General features: G+C 32.7%; 2 protein-coding genes across 3 annotated transcripts; one reads left to right on the forward strand and one right to left on the reverse strand.

The window, feature by feature from the left end:
• Nucleotides 1-489: 489 nt before the first annotated feature.
• On the forward strand, nucleotides 490-1787 carry LOC139781053 (protein LLP homolog). The gene is made up of 2 exons (XM_071719865.1): nucleotides 490-705; nucleotides 832-1787. Exons 1-2 carry the CDS (start codon nucleotides 546-548, stop codon nucleotides 1104-1106), a joined length of 435 nt encoding a protein of 144 aa, XP_071575966.1. The 5' UTR covers nucleotides 490-545; the 3' UTR covers nucleotides 1107-1787.
• Nucleotides 1547-26424, reverse strand: Slow (epidermal growth factor-like protein slowdown). Of its 2 annotated transcripts, XR_011720406.1 has the most exons (10): nucleotides 25715-26424; nucleotides 7479-7541; nucleotides 7169-7254; nucleotides 6753-6848; nucleotides 5306-5431; nucleotides 5144-5230; nucleotides 2942-3015; nucleotides 2772-2879; nucleotides 2337-2593; nucleotides 2063-2190 (listed from the first exon to the last, which is right to left on the reverse strand). XR_011720406.1 is itself a non-coding variant. In XM_071719864.1 (9 exons), exons 1-9 carry the CDS (start codon nucleotides 26176-26178, stop codon nucleotides 2053-2055), a joined length of 1242 nt encoding a protein of 413 aa, XP_071575965.1. In that variant the 5' UTR covers nucleotides 26179-26424; the 3' UTR covers nucleotides 1547-2052. The 2 variants fall into 2 exon arrangements, 1 of the variants encoding a protein (XP_071575965.1); XM_071719864.1 differs by lacking the exon at nucleotides 2337-2593 and having other exon boundaries at nucleotides 1547-2190.
• Nucleotides 26425-27578: the final 1154 nt, after the last annotated feature.

Below are 27578 nucleotides of genomic sequence, written 5' to 3' on the forward strand. Positions count from 1 at the left end.
GTGTAAAGCACACTCGAAAGAATGTGAGAAGTAGAGAAATTATAGAATGTAAATCATTTTTTAAATGTAATCATAAAAAATTATTTTATAAAGCACTAAATATTTTGAGAACATAATGGCTTAATAAGTTTTCCATAACGAACATAGCATATTTTATTCTTCAATTTTTGGTTTTTCGTAGGAAATTGTTTCGGAAAAGAACCGAAGACTGTGGTTGTAGCGTGTGTTACCCGCTGAAAATATCGTGGACTTGGCTACGTATATTAGTTGTTTATTGTTTATTCACGTCCATTTTATGCTCATAGAAGTCATAGAGCCTACCAGTGGACGGTTCCAGGTTCCACTGAAAACGCGGGCATATCCTACTCTCAGACTTTTCTAACTTTTCTGCTGCAGGTAACAGATGGTAACAGATTTCAAGATCTCAACTAGTTCGCTAGTTCCGCGTCGAGTGGTTCGGGCGTGCTTCCGCGTGTTTCAAACATAACCTTCAATAACCTCTTTCATTCAATTGCATGTGCATGCACTACGCACAAGTGTGAAAAATGGCTAAATCTCTACGCAGTAAATGGAAAAGGAAATGCAGGGCGATCAAGAGAGAACGTTACGCGGTAAAAGAATTAGACAGACTGAAGAAAACTCTTGGTATTGATGCTAATGCATCGAAGGATGTCGAAATGGCAGACATTAGCGAAATCGCTACTGGTAAGATCCACACTAACTGCATTAATTGTTTAGCTAAACCCTTATAATGACTGTTTTAATGTTGTATACATATATTATAATGTAACATGATAATGTTTTATATTATATTATTTTTACAATTGATAGTTGTCAACGCTGAAAAAGTAAAAGAAGATGTGAAGGCTAAGCGGGCCAAAGATGCAAAGCCTCAGACCGAGACAGGTGAAGAACAGATGGAAGTGGAAGGTGCTAGAGTGTATAATAAGAAAACATTACGGGATCAATATGGCAATTATCCTGCGTGGATGAGCCATAAGAAGATAATGAAGCACAAAAAGGGCAGAGCAAAAACGCAGAAAGCAACCAAGAAGACAGGCAAGAGAGTTACTAGACGACAGAAGAAAGCAAAGGAAGAAAAATAAAATTCTTTAATTGTCAAATTAATTTTTATGTTACTTACTAATTTTTAAATATTATGAATATATTGCTTTCTTCTTTTGTAAAAATAAAAAATTTTTATGAAAGAAAGAATATTTTATTTCTAGAAAAAACTCTAAACAAGTATATTCAGTCTAGTATGAACTGACAAGTACAAAATGTCTCTTTGTATTATGTGTAATATACCCAATGTATGTCTATTCACAGTATTAACTTCAATCAATATTCTAATTTTTTCTTTACCAAATGTTTATCATTAACTGAATGAAACTAGAGATCTCTATATAGTGTCTATCATAAAAAGAACCTTTTCAAAATTAAATAACAATCATTATACCCTATGTTAAACATTATTTTAATATTATATAGTGCTTTACCTTCATCCATATTAAAATCTAGATTAGTATGAAAGAATACAAAAATGTAGAATCTACTTCATTTTATTATAAAGATATGAGTACAAATACTCATAATATAAAAATTATACTATTACTATTATTAGCTTGATAAATATAACAAATGCTAAATGATGGCAGTGATATTTTACGACAGAAACAATTCCACGTAAATCTAATAGCTACTGTTATGTCAGTACTTTGAGATTAAAATGACCAATATTGCTTTGTAGTTTGAAAATTAAAATAAATATTCTGGTTTTAAATGTACAGCATTGTCTTCTATGTAAACATGTCTCTGATTTAAAAGTATTATTAAAATCGTCTTCACATATCCCGAAGGCGCAAGAAATTTATGATGAAAATATATCGCTATCTACTGTTAAGTAAAGTAGTATAGTAACACTATCTACTACTAAAATATCAAGTAAAATAGTAGATAGTACTACTATTCATTATTAAGTATCAGATTGTATTGATAATAATTTCCGCGTGACGTTTTAGCAACTCTAGAAGTTCAACGATCCTGCACAAATTATTGATATCTGCAACGTATTCTCAAACGATTTTCTAATTCCGCGACGCGATTCATCAGATGATGTATTTTTCTCATTTCTGCCTCATATTGTCTCATCTTGCTTCTCATGTCATATACTTCTTGTTGCATCAGTTGCTAGAACAAATAATTGCATAATTCATAAACAATATAAATTATGTACATTTTACTAATACACTTTGATCTCAATATAGTGTAATTCGAGGTAAAAAGTAAAGAAGAATTAAAATTATACCATTAAATCATAACATTTGTTAACTTACTTGTTTCTTCCAAGAGAGAAAATTTATAAAAGTCTCGCTATTACTGAAGTAACAGATTGAGAGATTTGTAAAGTAAATCGCACAACAAAGTAAATTGGTCACAAAGATTGTAATATCAAAATATCAAGATCATATACGTTTTTTATGCTGAATGCTGAAAATCTACTCTTTTTTATTATAAGAAATATACATATAATAAAGAAAGAATTTCCAATAATAGTACCACTTCTTACATTAGATCAGTGATGAAACAAGATCTGAAAAGAAATGAAAAATAAATATTTTTTGCGCATATTTATTTACATGAGTTATTATTTATATGCGCGTCTTCTTACATGCACTAAATAATTTTTAATGGGCAAAATTATTTACGAAATTTCTGCTGTGCACTATATTGTGATTTAAGTGTATAATATTTTAATGTTCCTCAAATACCACTTTTTCGACGGTTCTCTTCATCTCGTTAATACTTTCGACCGCCAATGTAACTTTAGTGTTCATCTCGGAAGCCTCTGTATCTCTCTTTCTGTTTCTGGCTACTTGCTGAAGAATTAATATATTTCCTCATCAACTACATATCGTATTAATAATCATTTTTAACCTACCTTTTCCAATTTAATCAGTCTCTTTAAGATGACCTCATAGTCTTGATCATCATCGCTAACTTCATTTTCGGTATCTGCAATTCATCGATGTCCATTATTTTATATATTAATTTATTTATGTATTTATTATAAACTTTTTGTTTTACTGGCGTGAATTGTATATTATGTTCACTAATATTGTAAACAATAATTTAATTTTTAGTTTTTATTTATCTTTTAACAATTAGCACAGGAGTTTTGTTCGACCAAACTGGCAATTTTATTATTAAAAAGACGCTACGTTTCAACCGCAAAATTCGGTCCTTTTCAAGCGTGTATGACTCGCAAATATTAATTAGTTGGACATAGTTTCCAAAATACGCCGAATCTAAAAACTAAATATCAGATTTTGTAGAACGTAGCAAATAGAATAAGTCTAGGAGCATTATATAAATCAAAAACTTACATATTAGAGTGTTATTTCAAGAAATAGAAAACGGTTTCACTACATTTCCGTTGTCCGTAATTATATCAGAGGGACGAGTCCCTGTCGTGCGATGGTGAAATTGCGACTAACAAGAAAGGACGAAACAATAAACAATGACTTCGAAATGTGGCTGAAGTAAAGAGAGGGAAGCAGATGAGAAGGGGATATTACGTTTCCTTTATGATATGTTCGTAGAGCTGTCATAAGAAATGGCAATACTTTGCTAACGAATTGGTATCGAAAACAAACGTTCTCAGGGAGGTACACTAATTTTTATTCGAACCACCCCTTAAAATACAAGTTGAATACCATTACAAGTCTTGTTGATCGTGCGATACTGCTTTCTGATAAAAGATTCCATAGCAACAATATTAAAACAGTCAAAGACATCTTAAATAACAATAACTTTCCAAAACAAATTATTAAGAAACACATTTTAAAAAGGTTACATCTCTTAAAAACACGCGATGCCCCACACAACATCTCCACGGACGGCAAAACAGATTTTGATTTAAGGAAGTGCATGCCGTTGCCTTACATAAAGGGTTTAAGCGAAAATATTAATTATACGCTAAGTAAGTGCCACATTACGCCTCTGTTCACAATTCCCAAAAAATTGGATTGCCTAATTAAACGTGGTAAAGATAAAATCGATGATCTGAAACAAACCGAAATCGTATATAAGATCACTTGTAAGGATTGTAATGCTATATATATAGGGCAAACAAAAAGGCATCTTTGCACGCGTCTGAAAGAACACCAGAAGGATATCAAAAAACCAGCCGGCAAACACTCTGTAGTTAGTGAACATCGAATATCCCGTGGACATGACTTTGATTGGGGGAATCCAGAGATAATGCATAGGGAGAGGCTGATGAGAAAGAGGGAATTAGCGGAGATGTTCTTCATCAAAAAATCGGATAATACCATTAATATGCAAAAGGACACAGAGAGTCTTAATGCTCTCTACGAACATATCATAAAGGAAACGTAATATCCCCTTCTCATCTGCTTCCCTCTCTTTACTTCAGCCACATTTCGAAGTCATTGTTTATTGTTTCGTCCTTTCTTGTTAGTCGCAATTTCACCATCGCACGACAGGGACTCGTCCCTCTGATATAATTACGGACAACGGAAATGTAGTGAAACCGTTTTCTATTTCTTGAAATAACACTCTAATATGTAAGTTTTTGATTTATATAATGCTCCTAGACTTATTCTATTTGCTACGTTCTACAAAATCTGATATTTAGTTTTTAGATTCGGCGTATTTTGGAAACTATGTCCAACTAATTAATATTTGCGAGTCATACACGCTTGAAAAGGACCGAATTTTGCGGTTGAAACGTAGCGTCTTTTTAATAATAAAATTGCCAGTTTGGTCGAACAAAACTCCTGTGCTAATTGTTAATTATTTGCTGGCGACTCAACTTCTCAGTTTTGTTTTATCTTTTAATTTTACTTTTAACTAATTACAAAAAATATTGCGATAATTCCAAATTCTATATAATTTGAAAATAATAATTTTAATTCTATAAACAAAATTTTAAAGTAAAATAATTACTCAGAACTACCCGCGCGTGTACAGATTTTTAAATCTGAGGTATTGTTTATATATAGTTTATATATAGTTTGTATATAGAATTAAATCTTCTTTTAAAAGCAATCTTAAAATTTATATATTTTGATATATAATAAAAATTTAACAGAATTTTTTAAGATTGTATCATACATACCATGAAAATCAGTTGGATCCTTTGTTGCCGACACGTCATGAAAATCAGTCTCTAAATCGCGTGCCTCAAAAGCATTTTCGTCTGTGTCTGCAGAAAATAAACCAACTCTTAAAACTATTCTTCGAAAAATTCTGTCTTAAGTTTTAAATTTTGCAAACCTACCATTTCTTCGACAAGATTGGCCATCTTGTTGAAGTTGAAATCCGACTCTACAGTGACATCGATATCTACCAGGTAGATTTGTGCAAAGTTGCCCGCATGGTTTCTCTAGCACACATTCATCCACATCTGCGCGATAAAGAATATAAATAATATTTAGTTCATTTTCACAAAGTATTAAAATTAACATAACGTTACACGCATTATCTTATCGAAAAATAAAGAATTAATTTTTAAATAATTTAATAAAAAATAGAAAGTTATTAAAAATTGAAAAATAAAAGTTTTAGTAAATTGAAATTAGAAAAGAACACAAGTATAGTTAACATTTTGTTATTTGATTAATTTTTATATACAACGTACATGAAATTATATTTAATTGGAATCTTATTATATAATATGTTGCAATTCTCAACATATTTAATATAAAAAATTGCATTTTCTAATTTCTTTTTTATTAAACTAGATATTTTTCATACATCTTTTCTTATTGCTTCATTAAAATCGTAGTTTTATTAAATTACTACATAATAATATATGTATAATTAGAGACGATCGATCTTAAAAGTAACGACATATGAGAGTCCATCGCCTCGTTAAAGCATGAAGAACATTCAATCGATTACTCGGTTACGAGTGCCTTCTCGTGCTTGATATCGTCAGACGTAATTAAATCGACGTGGAACGATATACTTCTCGATAGCATTACGCCAAGCTAACTGCGGCACAATACGTATATTGCAGTGTCCTGCATGTTCTGCTGCATCGGTCGGTTGCAACCTCGATAGATTTACGAGCGATACCATTGCTCTACACGGATGTTCTGATCACCACTCTCTTGTATATATTATGTGAGCTATTTACTATTAAGATTGCAATCACGACTATGACAAAAAGATCGACTTATTTAAAATGTGCATGGATGTCAAACTTTTCTTGTCTTTACTTAGCAAGGTCTCTCGCCATTTAAATACCTTATCATATTTGAGATAATAGATAAACTAAATATTTAAATTAAATATAAAAAAATTTTATAAATTTTTTAAGTCTGCTTTATTTTGCAATATGACGTTATTTTTTGCCGCTTTAATTGTGGACTACATATATTATATAGTGTTATTTAAAATACACACACACACACACACACACACACACACACACACACACACACACACACATACATACATACTTCCTGACATTTTCTACTAATATGATTTCTCGACATTTTGGAACATTCTAAACCTATTTCCATCAAAATCTCGAAAAAAAATTTTTTCACCATCACAAAGCTTCCTCTATAAGGAAGCAAAAATATTATACATATGGTAATTTATGTACATATCTCTTCAATTCATAAATCGTGTAATTTTCTCGAAGTTCATGATAATGAATGACATCATATGCAATCTAGATATATATAATTTTAATTTGTAAGTAAAATTAAAATTACCTGTTTGGCATTGATTGCCGGTATATCCTTTGGGACATGTGCATTTGCCAGGCGATGTACAAATTCCACCATTTAGACATGGCGTTGGGCATATGGCTAGAAAACAATGAGATTAAGATTAATGGGCTTATATAGTTGAGAAAAACACAGTTGAGTAAAAAAAATGTGTATAATATTAAATACGCATTATCTTCTATATTTTATTATTTACATATTTTATATTAATAATTTAAGTTAACTCAATTTTTTAAATTATTTTTTGAATTATTTATTAAAAATTAAAATAACATTTAGTATTTGTACCAATAAAATTTTATAATTAATTTCTGTAATATTTTTTACAAATATAATTATTCTGTAATTATATTTAAATTTATTACAAAATGTTAGAAATAAATTTTGTCAAATTTACTTACGTTTATTACAACCGAAACTCAAGTGAGTAGCTTGTGACCATCCCGGACAACAAAAGAAACTAGAAGTCATCTCAGTGTATACTAATCTAGGATATTTCATAAATTTCTTTAATTTATTTAACGTAATTTATAAAATATACAAAATATTACACGCTGTAGTGGAAAACTATCTTTTATTACTTGTAAACTTAAAAATATTTATATTATAAATATTTTTCTTTAGACAATATTTATTCTAAGGTAAAATAAGTTAATTTATTTAATTTAAATAAGCGAAAGCTCTTAATTTTGTGAGAGGCATGCAACATACCTAATTTGTCTTCCTCGATGATGGTGAGAAACTGCAGGAGTTTGCCTAGTGCATACTCGCCTCCTGAAATGCAAATTGTTAATTTTTAATTCTAGAAAAGAAACAACTTTTTGCAGATTAATTTTTTGATGCATTCTGTGAATTAAAATTGATTTTATATGCTGATGTAATTAGTTTATAATATAAATTTGAAATATATTAATTATAAATTACATAAAAATTGCTTAAATTTATAAGAAAAATTTAAATCCTATGATTATTGTCTAAGAGAAAGTAAATTATTTAATAGAGTAATTAGATTTACATATTATGCTGTACATATATTAAATAATTTTTCCAAGAAAAGATTTTAAAAGATATCTTTTTGACAGAGTTGTTTATTTAAATTGATACAAAACTATTCGTATTATCATATATATATATATATATATATATATATATATATATATATATATATAACCAATAATAATAATAATAATAATAATAATAATAATAATAATATCGTTATATTTGAAAGCAAACCGGATGTATAAAAGACATCACAGAGATGTTATCAGTAAAAATCCTTCATGAATTCTTAAATAATCCTTTCTTTGGATCCCGCATCTCGATTTCAGCTTTGCATTTTGTTATTATATGACTTATGCGATGGAGAAATTAAATCGGCAAGTCGATTATTTCGATAGCCATCGTAAACGATATCGCTTGTCGTGTCCCTTCCAGCCAAACTGCTCGCTAAAGCGCAGTCATTTGAATCGTAAAATACGCAGAAGACCGGTTAAATCGTAAAATACGAAGGCCGATTGAATACACGTTCGAAATAAGTATTTGCGTTGGCGACGATATTACGGCTTGTCGTTGCTCGAGCTGACTCCGGAATTAAGCTTACGTGACAGAACTCAATATGAAAGATTGCATTTGTGATTAAGGACCAGTATTTTGGAAGCAAAAAGAATAATATCATTCTATGACTTGGAAACAAGATTAAATATTGATAATATCGCCATATCATTTAGCAGAAAGTATCATGACGGCACAGATAGCGGAAGGCTCTCAACGTCTCAACGGTTCATAAAGGAAACGAATGCTGGCGCTCGACAGAACCACTTCGTCATCGTCAGGCCATAGAAAATTGCATTTCGCCACGTCGATGTCGTGTTTGCTGAAACGCGACAGAACATTTACTGTCGCAACAACGAATACCGGGGACACGGTGGTCTCTGTCCACGTTTGTTTCATGCTCAGGAGGCAACAGGCACGAGGAACGGCGATCTATCGCCGAGTAAGTCTGCTCGATGTGACTGCATAAAGGACTTATACGCTCAAATTCGCCGCCATGAAATATTAACTCGTAGTCCACATAGTTCTCGACCCGTTTTCTTACCGCACATGCAGCATTAAATACGCTCCATCGATTTCAAGTCTTTGTTCATATCGCGTTTGTGCATGTAACGTGTTACTTTGTACACGGACATAGCATTTATATAATCTCTTATATACGATAATCATTTGCATAATTATTTGCATAATCATTTGCGAATCGAGAGATACATATGCAAGATTAAAAAATATTTTTACTCGGGATTTCATTTTTAATATAATATTTGATTTAATAATGTGAATTATATAAAGACAAATGCGGAAGTCACATTCAGCCTTGTGATCCTCAGATACTAAATGCAGAACCTCTGGTTCTTTAAACATTCTCCATTAATGGCAGGTGGTCTGAGGAAAGCCAAGGTTAGATGTCGAGAATCCGCAAGAGTATGCCAAGGAGTAAGGACGAACGTTTATGATCATATAGGAGAGAAAGGATTAGAAGGATTAGCGCAGCAGGTGATCGCTTATTGCGAATGTTCTGACTATTTGAACGGCTTGCATGATGCCATCACTTTCACCGTCATAAGCTCGTTCAATAAGCTTGCATTTTGACTGACATATTGTTGGCATAATTCCATGAAGCGTTTATTATCTCCAAAGTAAAATGATAAAGAAGTAGTTCGTTTGCAACATTGTCAGTTTGATATTATTTGTATTGTGTTACTAATTTTTTTTAAATTAACAACAAGAAATTTGAAGGAAATCTTAATTTAAAGTTTAACTTATTTAGGTATAAATTAAAATATTAAGGTATTTAAGTTGTAATAAAAAAAAATTGTTTTTTTTTATTTTTTTTTTTTTAAGAAAACATCTCGACTTCAAAACTATTAAAAAATCTATAATCAAAATATGTGAAATTCGTAAAAATTTGTTTATCATTGATTCTATTTATCAATAAGATTACAATACAATACATAGATAACAATTTAATGAAACTCTTTGTACAAGAAATCTTTTTTGATACGTACATACAATACTATGTTGCGAGATTGTAATAAAATTATATATGTGCATTCATGAGAGCCAAAAAACCATCTTTTATCACTTATTGTTAATATCTCACTTATCTATGATAAATAGAATATTTCAACCTCACAATAACTATCTCAAGTTTTCTCTAATATAAGTGCATAAATCGCTTGTAAGCCGTGTTCTTGATTCGCAAAAAATCTCGCGAATCGCGTCGCGCCACGGGGGTTCAGATACGGTTCAGGGGACATTTGTGTGGGAATACTGGTTCGACTGTTGCTCTGACAAGTTCGTTTCGCGCGTCGGTAAACGCCGATAAGATTTTCTCTCCTTCTCTCTTTCTTTCCTTCGTGACATTGGACGGACGTTTTGACAAACGTAAAAATGAAATTGTCACGAGAGCTAAGAGCGTATCTCGCGGTGATAAGAATCGTCGGAGATTTACGGCGCGCAAATGATTTATGACAAGACATCCTAGTTTTTCGCGTAAAACTTCTCATCTCATCGACCAAAGCATTTATGCGCCAACTAGTTACCCGGTACCAGTTTTGTGCGACGTGGGTTAAGGGTCAGTACGCCAGAATGATTGGCGATTTTACGTCGACTAAAACGATTGCAATGTCTCCGTTGATTTTAAACGTTATTCTAATGAGGAACATATTTGCTACAAACAGCTAAGCCACAGTATAAGTAAGAACAGTAGGTTCACTCCCCTAAAAAGTTGGTAAATGAATATGGCGACTCGCACAATCAATAACATGGCGGCTGTCATCTTACTTTACTGTGGCTAAGCGTTCACTTGTATAGACAGATTCAAGACACTCATCTCTTGCTTGAACAGCATTCCTAATCATTTCTTCCTACGCTGATATGAGATGACAAAAATGAGAAAATAATCAGTAAGCGGAATCAGCATCTCTCCTCAATAGAATTACTTATTTATAGAGATTTAAATATTATATACAAAATTATATCCATATGATGTTATTTAAAAATCAGTCATATTTATTTCAAGCTGCAGTCGAATATTTCAACGTGGCATGTGCTTGGCGATGATAATTTATAGATGCAATTTTTTTAAAATAAAACGTATTAAAAAATACGTAATAAAATCTCGGTAACATCTCGCATCGTATACGTAACAACCGAAGGCGCCATCGCGTGATGCGGTTCACAACGTTCTGGCCGAAAGGTAATAAATCCAGAATGAATTACTGCATTGGACGCTCGCATGTCTACGGCTCTCTTAAGCGCTTCCGAAATCTTAGCGGTGATCTCGGAATGGGAACCATTCCTAACAGCGCCACGTAGCCCTTAACGTGACGTCGTGTTATCGCGGTCGTTTGTTACGTTCCCTACGTCCATCTGTTGCACGCGTAGATTTTCGCCGACGATGACGACGACGATTTCCTTTACCGTCCCTGTAAGTCTAACGAGCTGCATACCTTCTCCGCAACATTGTTGCGGATTGCGCTTTGTGTCTATGCGTCACCGAGGGCAAGTTTGCACAAACGTTTCTTCGTCGAACTGACAGCTATCGGCTCTGTAAACTTTATGAATCTCATAATTCACGTCAGATTTATCAGGCCAATAAAGTTATATGACACTTGGGTTCAATATGGGTTTGATTATGTGTACCTATATGTTTCAACATTCTCTTTGCTATAAATAAAACACGTTTACTGCAGTTACAGTTACAGATTTGTAAATAATGTTATGTATTTCGTATGCAGACTTATGCATATGTTTATTTATAAAGAGAAAGTTTACAGATATTATTTCTGTAAACCAGTTCTATTCTAATAAGTAAATAAAATTTAACAGAAAATTGTTAAGAAACAATTTGATTCAATTTTGTGATACAAAAATATAAGCAGAATTATTTGATATAATTAAATTTTGTAAAGTATTAATTTATAATTAACATTTGTGCATTTCTATGAAATTAATAGCTAATAATAATGAATTAATATAGTAAAATTAATCAAATAATAAATTAAATGAGAAATATGTTCTATGCATTTATTTGTAAAATCCATTAATTTTTATTGTTTGTATCTCATTGTTTCACGGTTCTTCTAGTCATATATTAATTATATCCGAATACTTAAATAATTACATTCCCACATGAAACATATTACCATTATTTAATAAATAATAATAATACCTTCTAATTTGTAAGTAAAAAAATCACAATTTTGAGAGATATAGTTTCCTGTCGGAAGCTTCAATAAATTAATAATAAATCTTAACTAAACGGAGTAAAGCATAGATTTTCGTAGAAATACATGACACGTCTTGCACGTCTGGTGGTTAGTGGCAATAAACACCGGTTTTTTATTGCCTGATCTCATAAATGTTAGTCCCGCCGTTTCCTTTTTTTCTCGCGCACCACCCAGATGCGGTGTCATCCAGAAGCGCGTCTCGCAGTTTCCAACTTTGTGCGGTCTGTCGTAAATCAAGCAATTTAACGAGATCAATTTAACAAGATCAAAGTGTGACGATCCCTTTCCTGAATTAGCCATGTACTCATAAAAATCGGATTAAGATTACGGCTGTATTCTGTCATATGATATGTGATACTTGATACTTTCCATTATCGTTAATATCTCTTGCATTCATTAAATGCATACAACGAACTATAAATTGTTACTTATATTTATTTATCATATATTTACCATTATCGTATCAATAATCTATTTTTACCAAATGACTAATTGTAAGAGAATATAAAAATTATTTTTAATTTTAATATTTGTATTACTAAAAATTAATGCACATTAGTATATTGTATTTTAATATATATAAATTGAATATTGTTTTGTTATATTTATGAATAATTAAAAGCATTAGAACAATGTCTTAAAGTAACATTTTGAGAAATTATTATTATTTTTATTTTCATAATTGTTTTATTATTTATTCATTTTTATACAGTCGTGTTTATTATAAGAATAAGTACTTTTATTATTGTACCAATAATTTAATAATTTATATATTAATAATTCATATTGACAGGTTTCATGGTTAGATTTTATTGTTTATTTTATATATATATATATATATATAAGCAATTCTTAATTTAAATTGAAAACTCCAAGATCAGCGATTACATCGAAGGCATGCAATTTTGCCTCAATTTGCGACTAATAGCAAAATTCATCACGCAAACGATAAGGCTATAAATCAGGAACTACAAATAACTTAAGGTTTCGATGCGGACCAGGACATCGATTCAATCGGGCCAATGAAAGGGCAGACAAAGCTATCGATTGTAATTGCCGGCAGTATAACGACCATTTGTTTTACGAGCAGTTCGCATGCAAAACACGTGGAATCTCGACTGGCTTTTGCGAGGCGGAACAAAGAAACTGGAGAGCTGAAGTGCCACTCGTGTGTCCGGACGGCAATTTGTTTTTAAGATTTTCCAATGACTACCTCGGCCATTGGCCGCTGTTTTACAAGTGGGACTTTGATCATGCGCAGTCCTGGGACACTCGTGACATTTTATTTTTTTCAAGTAGTTTCAAAATGCCATTTATACCGTTAATAAAGAACGTCCCGCGTAAATTTTGTAGCTCAGGGGATAAAGTATTAAAAAAGATATCTAAAAAATAAAATAAATATATAAAAAAATAAATAATTATTGCACTAAATTATATTGATAATTATCACTAACAATAAGTTCATATATTAATTTCTCTCTAAGAATAAGTTTATGTTGTAAAAAAAATCTTTCTAAATTGTACAACATTTTAGTATGTATAATAAGTTTTATTATATTTTAAAACTATTTTTTTAATTAAATTCTATCAACTTTATAATAATAATAAATATAATAGTAAATAGTCAATTATTATATAATAATTACCATTTTGTATAAAAATATTCTTATATTTATTACATATTAAACACTATCTTGAGAGTTACTATTATTTTTGCTTTTTATAAAAAATGATAACTTAGTACCGTTCTAATGAAATTTAATAAACGCGCAATACGTATAACGATTTCTCGAAGCATACCACTAAGAAATTGTACGAGCTACTTGAAAATTATGATGTATCTTATTTCAGGATTCAAGGCTCGAGCGCCATAATGCACCTATGTATTGCGCGTTTCAATTACGAGACTCGATAACACCTCTTGGCGGTAACTTCATCTTCGCACAGCTGCATCCATACAGCTTATCACAAAAGCACCGATGTTATTTTTAAGGCGATCGGATGGGTTCCATATACTCCCAAAATATTTTCCTTTTGAAATATTGCACATTATCCCTACATAATACTTATAAAAATGCAAACCCTCTGCATTAGATAAAAGAGCTCCTTCCGTAAATATTTTTCGAGCTATATCTGCTATATTATTCTTCATGTAATATTATCGCAGCGCCATTCAGCACGAAGAGCAACAGCTTTATTTCATTATAAAGATTCTTTTCTATAGAATATATTTTAGATTATCTTTCTTTTATATTTCTCGAATTATGCAGCCATGCTGTGCCATGTCCGTGAAGGAGGAGTGTGAACGAATGATGTCTAAACAATCCGGCACCGCAAATCGACGATATGTACGCTAACGAGAGTCGGTCGTCGATCCTCGGATCTGGCTAAGACGGCTCGCAGTGATTCATACCCGCTAATTTCAGACCTACGCTTTGAAGTATTGCTTACATGAATCTTTTTTTAAGACCGCCCCTTTCTGCGTCGTTCATTGCATTATAATCGGTTCGCCAATAATCCGGTAATATTTACGTAATTTACTTAAGCTTTATACGAATACTTATATTATTACAATAGAACCCTGTAATTTATACGTTTATATAATAGAAAAAGAAAAGAGGAAAAAGGATTATTTATTTATTTGAAAAAATATATATAAATCTAAATATAAATAAGGGAAAACAAGAAAGAGATGTAAAAAATTATAAAATCAAGTAAGATATTATAAAGCAAAAAAGATATTATAAAGTATTAAAGATGTATTAAAGTAATATTATATGACAGAAATAATAAAATTAATAGTAGAAGGTGAATTTTTAATTATTTATGGTCTAACATATTATAGAAAATATTTTGTCATCAAACCAATCAGTTATGTACTAATAAGGCAAATAAGAGCAGAACGCCGGTGTTAAAGCGAGTATATTGTATACAATACAAAAAATAAATCTTTAATACAAACATACAAAATGCAAACGTTTCGCTTTAACTTTCACACACAGACCCTCTTCAGTTTGACATATAATAAATAAATTTAAGATCTTGGAACAAGTAGTGAGGAACATATATGTAGTGAGAATGTCGACGTGTTCTTTAAGCCACTTGTCAGGGCACAATTTTGGTTACCAAGTTTGAATAATGGCATGTCGCGAAATTACGTTTCTCACAACTTGTTCCAAGATCTTAAATTTATTTATTATGTCACACTGAAGAGAGTCTAAAACCTAAACGTCTGTATTTTGTATGTTTGTATTAAAGATATATTTTTTGCATTGTATATTACTCGCTTTAATACCGGCGCTCCACTCTTATTTGCCTTATTATTATTAATTGATTTTATATCTTGAGAGTGTTTTTCTTATTTTTGATTTGTCATCAAAATTCAAGACAGATATTATAACACAGTCTTCCATCAAGTTTATTAAAGCTTCAGATTTTAATGTAATAACGTTAAAAAAATTTCTGCTGTTAGGCTCTTGGAAAAATTTTGATAGCGCCCATGGACTCATTTGACGTCGCGTCGGTGCCTTCAGTATTTCCATAAACAAAGAAATTGCCGGTCTGCGCCATCCAAGAATGCACAGTCCATATTTGCGAAAGAGGCGAATCGCCGCTCGTTCATTTAGAGATTGCATCTTGCGCGTCGAAAGCCGTTCCCTCGGCGGAATGCGCAACGATGCAACGGGAGCCGCGGGCAGGCAGTGCAAAACTTCCAAATTACAAAATTGCTTGATGACGGGTTACCCAGGTTACCGCTCAGGTGAAGTAATTATGCGCCTACGCGGTGCCAATAAGACGCGCAGCGTCTCTCATTACTGGCCTCCCGTGTCTCGTTTTCTTCTTCTTCCTCGATGATGCGGCGCACGACGTGTCTTGCCATTTAAATTTTAAAAAACGAACATGGGATATAAGATATTTCTCATTAACTTTTAAAATGTCATTCTGATTAAAGATTGCATAGATACGGTTATATCACTATTCTGTTTTACTCGTGTAATCTTGTGAACGGTAAAAGTTCTATCGATACGTTTAATAATTCCAAATTTCTGAACACTACGCGATACCATCTAACTTTATTAGAAATAATAATTATATTCTTGCGAAACATTTGGCAAATTTTTTTAAACGTTTTGAATTATATATAGTTTTTTACATAATAATTATATTATTAATAATAGCGAGATAAGAATATTTAAATATTGTCATTTAACAATTATGATCAGAAAGGATAAACCAGTTTCGTCCGAATGATTCACTGCTCGCAGCGATCAAGCCGGAAGTGTTCAATTTTACCGAACACGTATGATTTTTAGGATTTTGACCTAGAATCCAACTGGCATTTCCCCAATCATTGTTTTCGATGAATCGAAAACCAGTTCCCATTCAACGGCCGTTCGTTTCGACCATTCCAAGAACAAACGTTGGCAATTTCTCAGCAGAAAAAAGCAACCTCGACTTTCTTGCATCTCCATATATGCGGAATCGCCCAGCTCGCTCATTTTCTTCGGTGGATGCAGTTTACGTTCCCGGACGCCATTTGCCTCCTGCCGTATGTTCCGTCCATAAACTTCGTAGTTGTCTATTAATTCTGTTGTAGCTCGATTTCACTCGTTGGACTAGGTTGAGCAACGAGCGAAGCGTTACAAAGCGTGAACTTTCAAGCAAAGTCAATGGGCGAACAATATTACACAATTACAATGCAAGATATCGTTGTGATTGACATCACGTGTAAACTACGAGATCTTCAATTTTATCTTGATTCTGATGCTTAAAGATTTCACGCCGCTATTTCCATCTAATCAAGCAAAGTGAATGTATATAAATGATTACCATATAAAACTTCAATATCTCGTCATGTCTCTTTAAGTTAATGTTAATTATCGTCTCTCTTTTATATCTAACATTAAATTTATTGATTACTGGCGTAAGTTTAAAATTAGTCATGATACAAAAACATCTTTTTATAAGAAATATGAGTCCAGTCACAAAATCTTCCTCCATCGCGTTATTTCTCTCTTCTTTATATTTTTTTATTATTTTTATTGCGGTATTTTCAACCAAATATAGATTGAAAATCGAAACAGAACAAAAAGGGCCACTAACCGCAAAATACTCATCCTGCATTTGTCCGTGCAAATTCATAGCGCGTGCGTCAGCGCTGTACTACCCGCACGTGTACTACCTGCATCTCGCGCCTTATCCGCCCGTTCTCTTCTCTCGCTTTTGACCTTTTCACCCCTCGCGTCCGCAGCCCGCAGATAAAAGTTCACGTTAATGGATTTACATGAAGCCGCTATCATCGAACGTGGCGGAATCAAGCTGCAAGTGTTCACTTCGATCGTTCATCCCTCAGTTTTTTCCTACTGCGATGTAAAGAAATATGGCGCAGTATACTCTATTGCATTTTTATTTAATAAATGTAAATTACATAATGTTCGTAATTATTTGTTTAATAATTAAATTTGTTTAATAAATTAAATCTATTTATCAAATCTGTTTATTAAATATTATTTATCAAATATTTCTAATTCATACATGCATTTCTAATTTCAACTATAAAATAAAAGATTATTTGATAACGTTTTGTTCAGTTATAATCGTAAATAAAATAAATCGATAAAATGAGCAATATAATTGCAAATGAAATATATAAATTAAAATTAAAATTAATAAGTTTTCTTATTAATTTTAATTCTCTTTACTTTAATACTTTTACTTTTCTTATTTTTTACTTTAATAATTTTTTATAACTTTTTCATAAATTCTTGTAACACGTATGTACATGTATATTCATCAATATCATTCTTTGCTCTTCGCTGCACCGCTTGACGTCAATCTTTTTGCTTTGTTAGTTTGCAATCGGTATTATACTTGCCCGCGACTGTCAGGGGACCGATGGATCGCTTCGATAGCGATATGATTCAATGTCGAGTGCTTGCACGTCCACCGAAATTGTACGTCTTCCCTCGATCTAGTGTGCGATCGATGCTCGCGGCCTTCGCACGAGATGTAGGAATTATAAGGTCATGGGTCGGAAAATACACATGCACACACACACACACACACACACACACACACACACACACACACACACACACACACACACACACACACACACACACACACACACACACACACACACACACACACACACACACACACACACATATATATATATATATATATATATACATAGATCATGTGAAGATTCTGTTTGAAATTCTAAAACTTTTGGAAAGCAGTCGACGATGTCGGGAATATTGATTTTTGTTAACTTTTCGATAATTAATACATTCTATATATAGAGCTATTGTAATAATGAATTTGATCGGTTCTTCGTAGTTCAAAATTAGTTGAATTTTTCGAAGATAAATATCTTGAAAGAAGAAATACAGTCCAAACTAGTATCAAACTATTTTCTATGTATTCCCTTCTACTTTCTTTGAAATTTTTGTATTTTTTTTTTCAGTAAAAATACTGAGTGAAATCATCGTGTATTATAAGTTTTTAATTTTTATCATTAAGTATCTTTAATTTTTTCCCAAATTACATTATCTAAATGAAGTAAAATTAGTTTAAAATAAAATACAAATTTACTATAATTATAAATTGCTTACGAAATTTCAAGTTCTTTTTTTTAGTATTTAATTAATACCTCGCTATGGAAAAAATAAACCATTATGCAAATATTTAAATTATTTTGTACATTTTTTATTATCGAAGAATTTCTAGAAATTGGCTACAACTTAACGCGTGACGAATTTGGAAGGTGCGCATCTCTTGGAGTATCTTCAGGGTTGAACGGCCGGCGCTGATATGTTTATCCTGCGGGATACCGGTTAGCAAAAAGGGAGAAGAGAGTAAGGCGCAAGTGTGCGAAATGAGTGCTCTATTTGTGGCCATGGAATTTTTGTGCATTTTGGTTCTTCTCTTATTCGCTGATCAGAACTTTGTTAACGTCACGAAGACGGAATTGTAAGAGTGAGTGTAAAATGGAACATAAAAAAATAGTAAGTTTTACGCATAAAATATATACTAGTAGAAAAGATCTACGTGAATATAAGCCAAAAATTTCTAACTGACAGCAAGTTAACGCGTAAAAAGATCACATTTATAAGTTATTTGAAAATGGAAATCTTAACTGTATGCAATACAATGATACTTTATTTTATAAATGCAAATATCAATGATGATATATGTATGATACAACAGATACAATACCTGCACTACAAAGATATAGTAAAACAATTATATAAAAAAATTTAAAACCTTCTTGACAATTTGTAAGTTTAAATAGAAAAAAATACGCTGCGAATATTTTATAGATAATAAAACCATTAAATTAAATTAGCGGTATCATTAATGTAATATTTTAATATATATTGTGTATATTATCACGTAGGTACATTGCGCTCAATAATTTACTTTTATTAATTTATTTCTCCACTATGCGGATGTACTCGACACTTCCGGCGTTTCCACGAAATTTTGACGAAGCATTACTTTTAATTTAAATAACGACTTTGCATACACGTCGAATAAAAACAAGATTAATTATATAATGTTCTTACAAATCTATATATACAAATGTAATATGCATGTTTAATATATTCGATTCGACACATGTAAGACTCATATATAATTAGGGTAGAGCGGGGTCAAAAGTAACAATTTGACTTTAGAACTTGATTGTGGAAGAATTATTACAGTAAAAGAAAAACTCTTGATACCCTAAGTTAATGTGATCATTTCACTTTATGGAAATCCTCCTATTTAAATCTTGTGATAAACCAAATAAGAATTATTAATCAAAAACATAAACGAGGGAAAATGTTACAATCGCCCCCGACGCCGGGTCGGTTGCAACACTATAGGAGATCGATAGTAACAGTTTTAAATAATTAAAATAAAAAATGTTTATTCAATGAAAAATAATAATTTCTCTTATATTAACAAAAACAAACTAAAATATTCATATTCTCATACAAAAGAAGTAAAATAAAATATTATTCTATTAAAACATAACTTCTTTATATCAATTATAGAAAACATTATAACTTTGTTCATTTAATTATAAACATTTTGTGTTCTTATATTTTTAAATGATAGGAACACAATGTCTTTAAGGACTAGTACAAATAAAAATTACTTTGAATCACAGTTGTTACAATCGTCCCGAATATGTTTTTGAACTTTGACTTGAAATTTTTAATAATAAAATGCCAAAAATGAATAAGTAATAATTATTATAATAAGCAAAAATAACGAAACTCAAATATAACCTAAAAGAAAAAGTACTTACTTGCAGTGGATATATTATATTAAAAGTTTAAGATTGTCGGAAGAAATTACTTTACGACCTCAAAAACATATTTTATTTATTGCACACGTCCACTCAATACCCAGGCCGCAGGCGTTCTGAGACACGTTATAGCTTGTTCAGCTTCATCCGTTAACCAACAGACGCATTCGCACCTATGCCTATAACTATAGATATTTGAGTTGTTACTTTCGCCCCGCGTTACTTTTGACCCCGGCGCTCTACCCTAGATGTAGAACTATTGAAGCTATTGCAAAGTTGTAATTAAAAGCATAATAAAAATTCATTATTGACCATACGTAGCAGAATCAATATTTTCGATAAACATAACGCCACATGAAAAATAATATTTAAACACTTGAAAAAAAGGCATTACGCGAATGTATAAGTGCGTTCGCAGCTATATTGACACGACATATTCAAAGCGCAATTGTTAAAATGTGTTATTCTGTGGGTGGAATTTCGAAGGGATATTTACATGATGAAACATTTATGGATTCCGGCGAGATTCAATATTATTTTATCAGAAATGTTTCATGAATGTTGTTTGAGCAACGTTTGCGCACTCGCTGGTGCGGCAATGTTTGCGCATTAAAATGAATCATTTTCGCGAATGTACATACCACCCGCGCATTTTGCTTCTCCTTGCTTCTCGCGTGTAAAATAATAGGAGTTCGCGTTTCAAAGAGAGAAAGCAAACCAACTGATAAAGAGAAGCAAATAATTAACTGCATCGTTCAGATGTAAACGGATTCGCTAATTAATCATTTATTTTGGACGATTAGTGAGACGCAGCGTGTGCACGATGAAAAGTGAAGCATCATCTGAGTGAGTTGCGAAATTTGCTTCGCGTATTAGTCTAACGAGCTCTTTACCTTGAGACGACAAAGAACGGAGCAGGAAGAGTTTTCACGCGCTACATCATTTGCGATAAATTTACATCCATGAATATTTTAACTGAAATATTTGACTCAAGAACCATGAATATTTAAATGTTTTTTTCCATATAAAACAAAAATTAAATAAAACAAAAAATGCTTTATAACTTTGATAATATTTGAGTTACAACGCTTTATTTAAATCCGTCTGACGAGCTTTTCGAAAATACATTGTACAATGCATTTTTCTAGCAAAAATATTATTTTGCGAGAAGAAGTGAGTTTTACTTATTGAATAGTGCACGATAAATTTACGTTCTTTACCTTCATTTTTAATACAACAATAATGATACTGACATTTATTTGACAAATTATTGATAGTCATACATACATAATAAAAACAAAATCCACATTTTATAATTTATTAGTTAAAGATAATGAGAAATTAAAAAAATTAAATAAATCGAAAATAGTTGAAGGTATTAAAATACCAAGGATATATATAAAAGCTTTACATTTATCGTACAATTGTTCTAATCAAAGAAATTATCTACAAAGTTAAATGTATGTAATGTAATCTAATGTAATGTAGATATATTTTATATCATAATAATTTCTATTTTATAAACAGGTCCATAGGTATGAAGATAAGAATATCGTATCTGCTGTACTTATTTGGTTTAGTTAAGCCGCGATACGATAGCTTCACATATGGCCATATCAAGAAATGGCTGCTAACGTTTCCGACGGGGATGATGGGAGACGTGCGTTTATAGTTCTCGAGAACACATTACATCGACGAATGACACCTGTCTCTTTATGACCTCGTTGCTCATCGATCAGCCATCGATGTTGAGTTCTACAGCGATAAGCAATGGCAATGCTGGGCAGCGAAACGTGCCTAAGAATGACATTGCAGGATGGTTATCTGGAGTACTCGGAACGGCTTGAATATTCATTATTCGCGTTTCTTTCGTTCGATGCTCATCGATCACTCGGTGTCGCAAACGAAGCAACATAAATGATCGAGAGAGAAGGTGGCCGGCGGTAAGGAGAGAATGCCGTGGTCCATACCTCCTTGCATATGTCTCGAACAATATGTATGTGCAACAATGGTCATTAATTACGAAGAGAAACGTGGTGCAGCGCAATAATCGTATCGTGTCCGTTTCATAAATGCGTTAAACAGTTTTAAACTCTGAATTATCGTCTTATACAGTTCCAAAAAAAATTAATCTGCATTATTAACGCATTTGAAATGCATTAACACATCATTCGATTTTTTAAATTTTTCTATAAAGGTTTATGTCGTTTGTATGTCGTCGACAAAATGAATCCTGATGAATATCAAAATTGCGAGGTGACGCATTGCATACTAATATCACATCACCTTCAAATTTTTCCGATGACTTTAAATCGATAGATCGCATTTTAAGCGTTATGATTATCGCACCAAAGGATTTAAATCGATGACACGATTCGGCGCATCGCATCAGCCACATCGTTGAGAAATCCTCCGCGCGAGGTGCACGCGAGTTTGACCGCGTGTGCATGTTGATACGGAGAGAAAGAAAGAGAAAGAGAGAGGGATGAGAGAGAGAGAGAGAGAGAGAGAGAGAGAGAGAGAGAGAGAGAGAGAGAGAGGTGCACGCACACTGTTATCCTTGGACAGGTTTACAAGATTTTTTAGCCTGAGGCACGCATCTGGGCAACCCGATCGCACGACTCGCAAGATAGACGAACATCGAATTATTGCATTCAGACTAAATAGTAACTAAATATTCTACATGCATGTGTATTTGCACATACGTGCTTGCGAATATAAATCCATTTAATACGAACAGAATATATAATTTCACAATGTAGAAATATTATGTGTATTAAAAGGATCTCGTTTACGAACTAATCGGAAAGATAATGTAAGATAATAAATATCAGAGCTAATAATAATAATTATTATTATTTAATAATTATAATATATTTTTTATATAAATATCAGTCTTATGAATGATATTATACTACAGTTTAGAATTGAAAAGAGTGTAATCGTTATTGTATCGTAAATATGGAGCTGGATCGCCCAATATTTATTCTACTTACTTTCATTTAACATATATACCAAAGTATATATGTGTATGTAATTACGACAATAAACAGTTCGTGACAAAAGACGAAGAGAGGCAAAATACGTGTGATAAAATCACTGTGCAATAATATTGACTGATACAGACACCGGCTTGTTCTTTCCCCGGTGTTTATATTGCCACGAGCGCTTTTTGCTACGCCTGGCGTGAACGCCCGCAAGGCTTTCTGACGGGCAATCATCGATTCACGCTGGGAAGCGGAATGATCTCGTGGCTGTCAGGAGGTGATAAAAGTTACGCGGTATGGTGATTTCCCCTTAATAATCGCTTCGAGAAACCGAAGACGGGATTGTAAGGTGAGAATGAAAATATCTGATGCTGCTTGTTCCAGGAAAATGCCATTGCACATCTATATCTTTCACTGATAAATTTTGTTCAATATTAGGACAACTGCTATATTATAAAATATTAGCGCATAAGTGTACAAATTGATTAACAACAATTTTTTAAATAAAATTGTATATTTTTCTTTCAATAAATAATTTTAATTACTGCAAATAATATTATAAAAAAGTAGTTTATTAGTCTTTGTAAATAAGTGAAATTGTTGCCCTTATAATGTCATAATAAAAATTTATTATTAATTAGTTACTTCTTTTATAGAAATTGATTTGAATTATTTATATTAATACAGGTGGTTAATGTGATAAATTTCATCAGAATAATCATCTTTACCGACAATTATACATAATCACCAAAAAAATACTAACTTGCATTATTTTTACCAATTGGATACTGGAGATTATTCATAATTACCAATGAATGTGATAAATAAAAGTAATCAAAATTTAATAAATTTACCAAAATTTAATCAAATTAAATTTATTAAAAATCATTGGTAATTATATATATAATTGCCAGTAATTATGCATAATTGTTTAATTAATCAAATTTGTTGTAACATATATAAGTAGGTATTAATTAAATCTTGAAAATTATAAAAATTCTGAATTTCTTTGTTAAACTTTAATAATACATTGTATTTATTGTAGTTAGCTAAAACAAAACTTTCCTAATTACAAAGACTGTTTCAGAGATTTTTAAAGTTACATATTTTTAAAGATACATATATATACCTGCGCAGAAAATTTTGCAAAAGTCAAGTTTTACGATCGCGTTGGATCAATCAGATTAATTAACCCTTTAGGGTTTCAAGCTCGGATTACAGAGAGCTTGAAACCCTAAACCATTTATCTGAATACTTTTAATCCACGTGTCCACACATGTGTTGAGAGCCGTTGCATGCGCGCAAAGAAATCCGCCGCCGTGCACTGACAATCCCAATAATTGTACGCGACAGAGGAACGCGGTACGTGCGAGATAATTAATTGGTCGATTAATTAAACGGCTCGCGGCTCGTCTTTGAACGACGACGCGTCCGCGCCGGCCTTATTCCGTCGACCATCGCGCTCGATCGTACATCATCGCGCGGACGCGGTGCGTCGCTCATTGCTCGTAAATATAGTAATTCAGCGACACACGTTAGCGGCACCCGTATATTTACGCGTCGCGGTTCATTCACTTCCATTTACATGCCTCCCGTGACGCGACGAGTAATCGCGCCTGGATGTACTCCGCGAGCCTGAATTATTCGACCCTCGCGGATATGCGAGTATCACATCATCTATTTCTATGGATGAATCTTGCATCCGCATATCAGTGCTTTCGTTAATCTTTTGATAAAAGGACTAGCAAAATAACATTCTTGATTGAAGCAATCTATACCGCCTTGATTAAAGTTGAATTAAATCTTCTTGAAAACACACGTTTGCCATAAATACATAAAGATATTTTATATTATTATTTTACTTACTTCTTTAATTAAGTTATAAAATATAAATGCAAGTTGTCTACAGAAACATTTGATTCTTTCGTATAAAGAGTATCTCTTGTCTGCTCAATCTGTATCGATTTAATTTTAGTATATAAATACTTTTTATATGTCTCATATGTATATTTTTATATATTTAGATAATTTTCTCTACTTGCTTTACAAACTCTTTTTTATTTACAACAGAAGTTCTCTGTCTGCAATGACGCATGACCTTTATTTCTCACAAAAAATGCGACTTAAACAATATCTAAATCTAAAATTCTTGTGATAAACTTATTCTACGTAATGCCTAACATTCTATCATATTTTAAATTCAGTCTGGCCGAATTAGACTAATAGTCTAACTTCGAATGAAACTATTTGAGACTTGAACATCGGAGAGGTTCTGAATTCCGTATTCATTAACATAAAGATTGATTATCTTATACCACATTTCCATAAATTTTCAATCATGTATTCCAAGTCGGAAGTTTATCTCATACTCACCCCGAATGATGTCTGGCGTACGTAGGGACTGTTGTAGTAATCGGCTGAAAGCCTTGCGCGCCCATCTCTCTTGGTTGATGCTGACGATGATTGCTATGATAACCCGCGTACGCTATCGCCCTGGTACCACCGTTCTCCACCATCGCCACGGCACCATTGAACTTTTGTTCCAGCATCCGTTGCTCCAGATGCCTCGATGCCGAATTTATCTGTTGCGGTGATCTCGTCGTGGAAACCTGTGGCCGTGGCGTCCATGGGCTTCTCGCGGTAGTAGTTGTCTCTCGGACGACGAGTTTGTCATCAAGGCGATCGTGCCTAGCGTGGGGCAGTCTGTCGCGATACCAAACTGGCCAAACAATTCTGTGGCTGCGCGAGGGTATCTCATGATGATCCTCCAACGACGGTAAAACGGAGCTCGTTGTGGCCGCGATAAGCAAGCTCGCCAGCAGTATCTTCAGGGTCATCGTTCGGCTCTTGAAAAACTTATAACGACTGCGCGATGTCCTGTATAATACCAACAACTGTACGAGCCGTCACATCCTCAACGGCCGCGGTGGACGCGTCAAGTTCGCGACAGGCTCGACGGATATCCGGATGTGAGATCCTCCACGGGCAGCTGAGAGGCACTACTGAGAGCACTACCGAACCAGACGTACGAAGCAGGGCCCACGTGCTTCAGCTGCACCAACCCCACCATGAATCTCTTTTTCTCCGTCTCGTTCCTTCTCCCTGTGTTTCCCTCTTTTTCCCGTTGCCACATTTACTCACCGCATTCGCTTGTGGCCCGGTCTGCCCGGATTCTCTTTTCTCCCTTTCTCCTTTCCATTCTCATGCTGTAGCGGCTGTCTGTTCTCCTGGTACCCCACCAGGTCCTTCGGTAACCACCTACGTATCCTTCCTCGACGGCCTGACTGTGCACGGGGAGAGCCGCGTTCCTCTCGTAGTTGCTATCTTTACGAGCGATAACACTATTCTGAACAAAGCTCTCGCGCCGGCTGCGAAGATATCGCGATTCAAAAACGGATATAGGTCGTATATGACTCACATGCGGCTTGCAAATTCCACTATTGCCGGAACAAAGTCTGCGATGATTAACGGGGATGAGGTAAACGCATGAATGCTACGGTCTTTTAGTTGCACGACACATTCTTTGAAAAAGAAGGAAAGATATCGGTTATATCGTTCCACGATACTTAAGAATCTTGTATTTAAAAATCAGTAATTATAAAATTCTACAATCTTTAAGACGTCATATCTCCCGATTTGAGACATTATGTTTAACGTTAATAAGTAAAGTTTTTATTTAATAAAACTACAAAGGAGAACCACAACAGAAAAATATTATGAAAGAATTAAAGTGCAAAATCAGAAAATAGGGTAATAAATTGAAAATAAAACATTTATCAAAATAAAATATGAAATACATAACAGTATGAGCAAAAATACTTTTTAGATTAGCATCATATTTAATTATGTAGCTAGAACAACAACATTCAACATATGAGTAGCTTGCAAATAATTAAATGCAATGGCGATATACAATAATTAGTCATAACCAGAAACCACAATATCGTTGATATAATGATCAATGCGCTATGCATAATCTACGTTGCCAGCCTTTGTATCACCTATGACCTATGTTATGTGGCCTCATTAATATGAAAGAAAGTAAACCGCAAAACCATAAAATAGAATAAAAGACTAAATATTAACAAACTAATATCTGCATAGAGACAACATAATAAATATTAATATATGTAGATATAAGAAGATATCCTTTAAGAAAAACATATTTGCGTTTCTATCTTTTCAATCATCAATAACTAAATAACATAGCTTTTACAATTCTTACAATTACTAAATT

This window comes from Temnothorax nylanderi, unplaced genomic scaffold (genome assembly GCF_030848795.1).
Source record: "Temnothorax nylanderi isolate EJ_2023f unplaced genomic scaffold, tnyl_v1.0 TNYL_tig0313_pilon, whole genome shotgun sequence".
NCBI lineage: Eukaryota > Metazoa > Arthropoda > Insecta > Hymenoptera > Formicidae > Temnothorax > Temnothorax nylanderi.

Coding starts and splice junctions, on each gene's coding strand:
- LOC139781053 (XM_071719865.1), top strand. CDS start 546: ATGGCTAAATCTCTACGCAGTAAATGGAAAAGGAAATGCAGGGCGATC. Junction 706..831: donor CATTAGCGAAATCGCTACTG/GTAAGATCCACA, acceptor TACAATTGATAG/TTGTCAACGCTGAAAAAGTA.
- Slow (XM_071719864.1), bottom strand. CDS start 26,178: ATGACCCTGAAGATACTGCTGGCGAGCTTGCTTATCGCGGCCACAACG. Junction 7,542..25,714: donor TACGCCAGACATCATTCGGG/GTGAGTATGAGA, acceptor TTTGCATTTCAG/GAGGCGAGTATGCACTAGGC. Junction 5,432..6,752: donor CGGCAATCAATGCCAAACAG/GTAATTTTAATT, acceptor TTTATCGCGCAG/ATGTGGATGAATGTGTGCTA.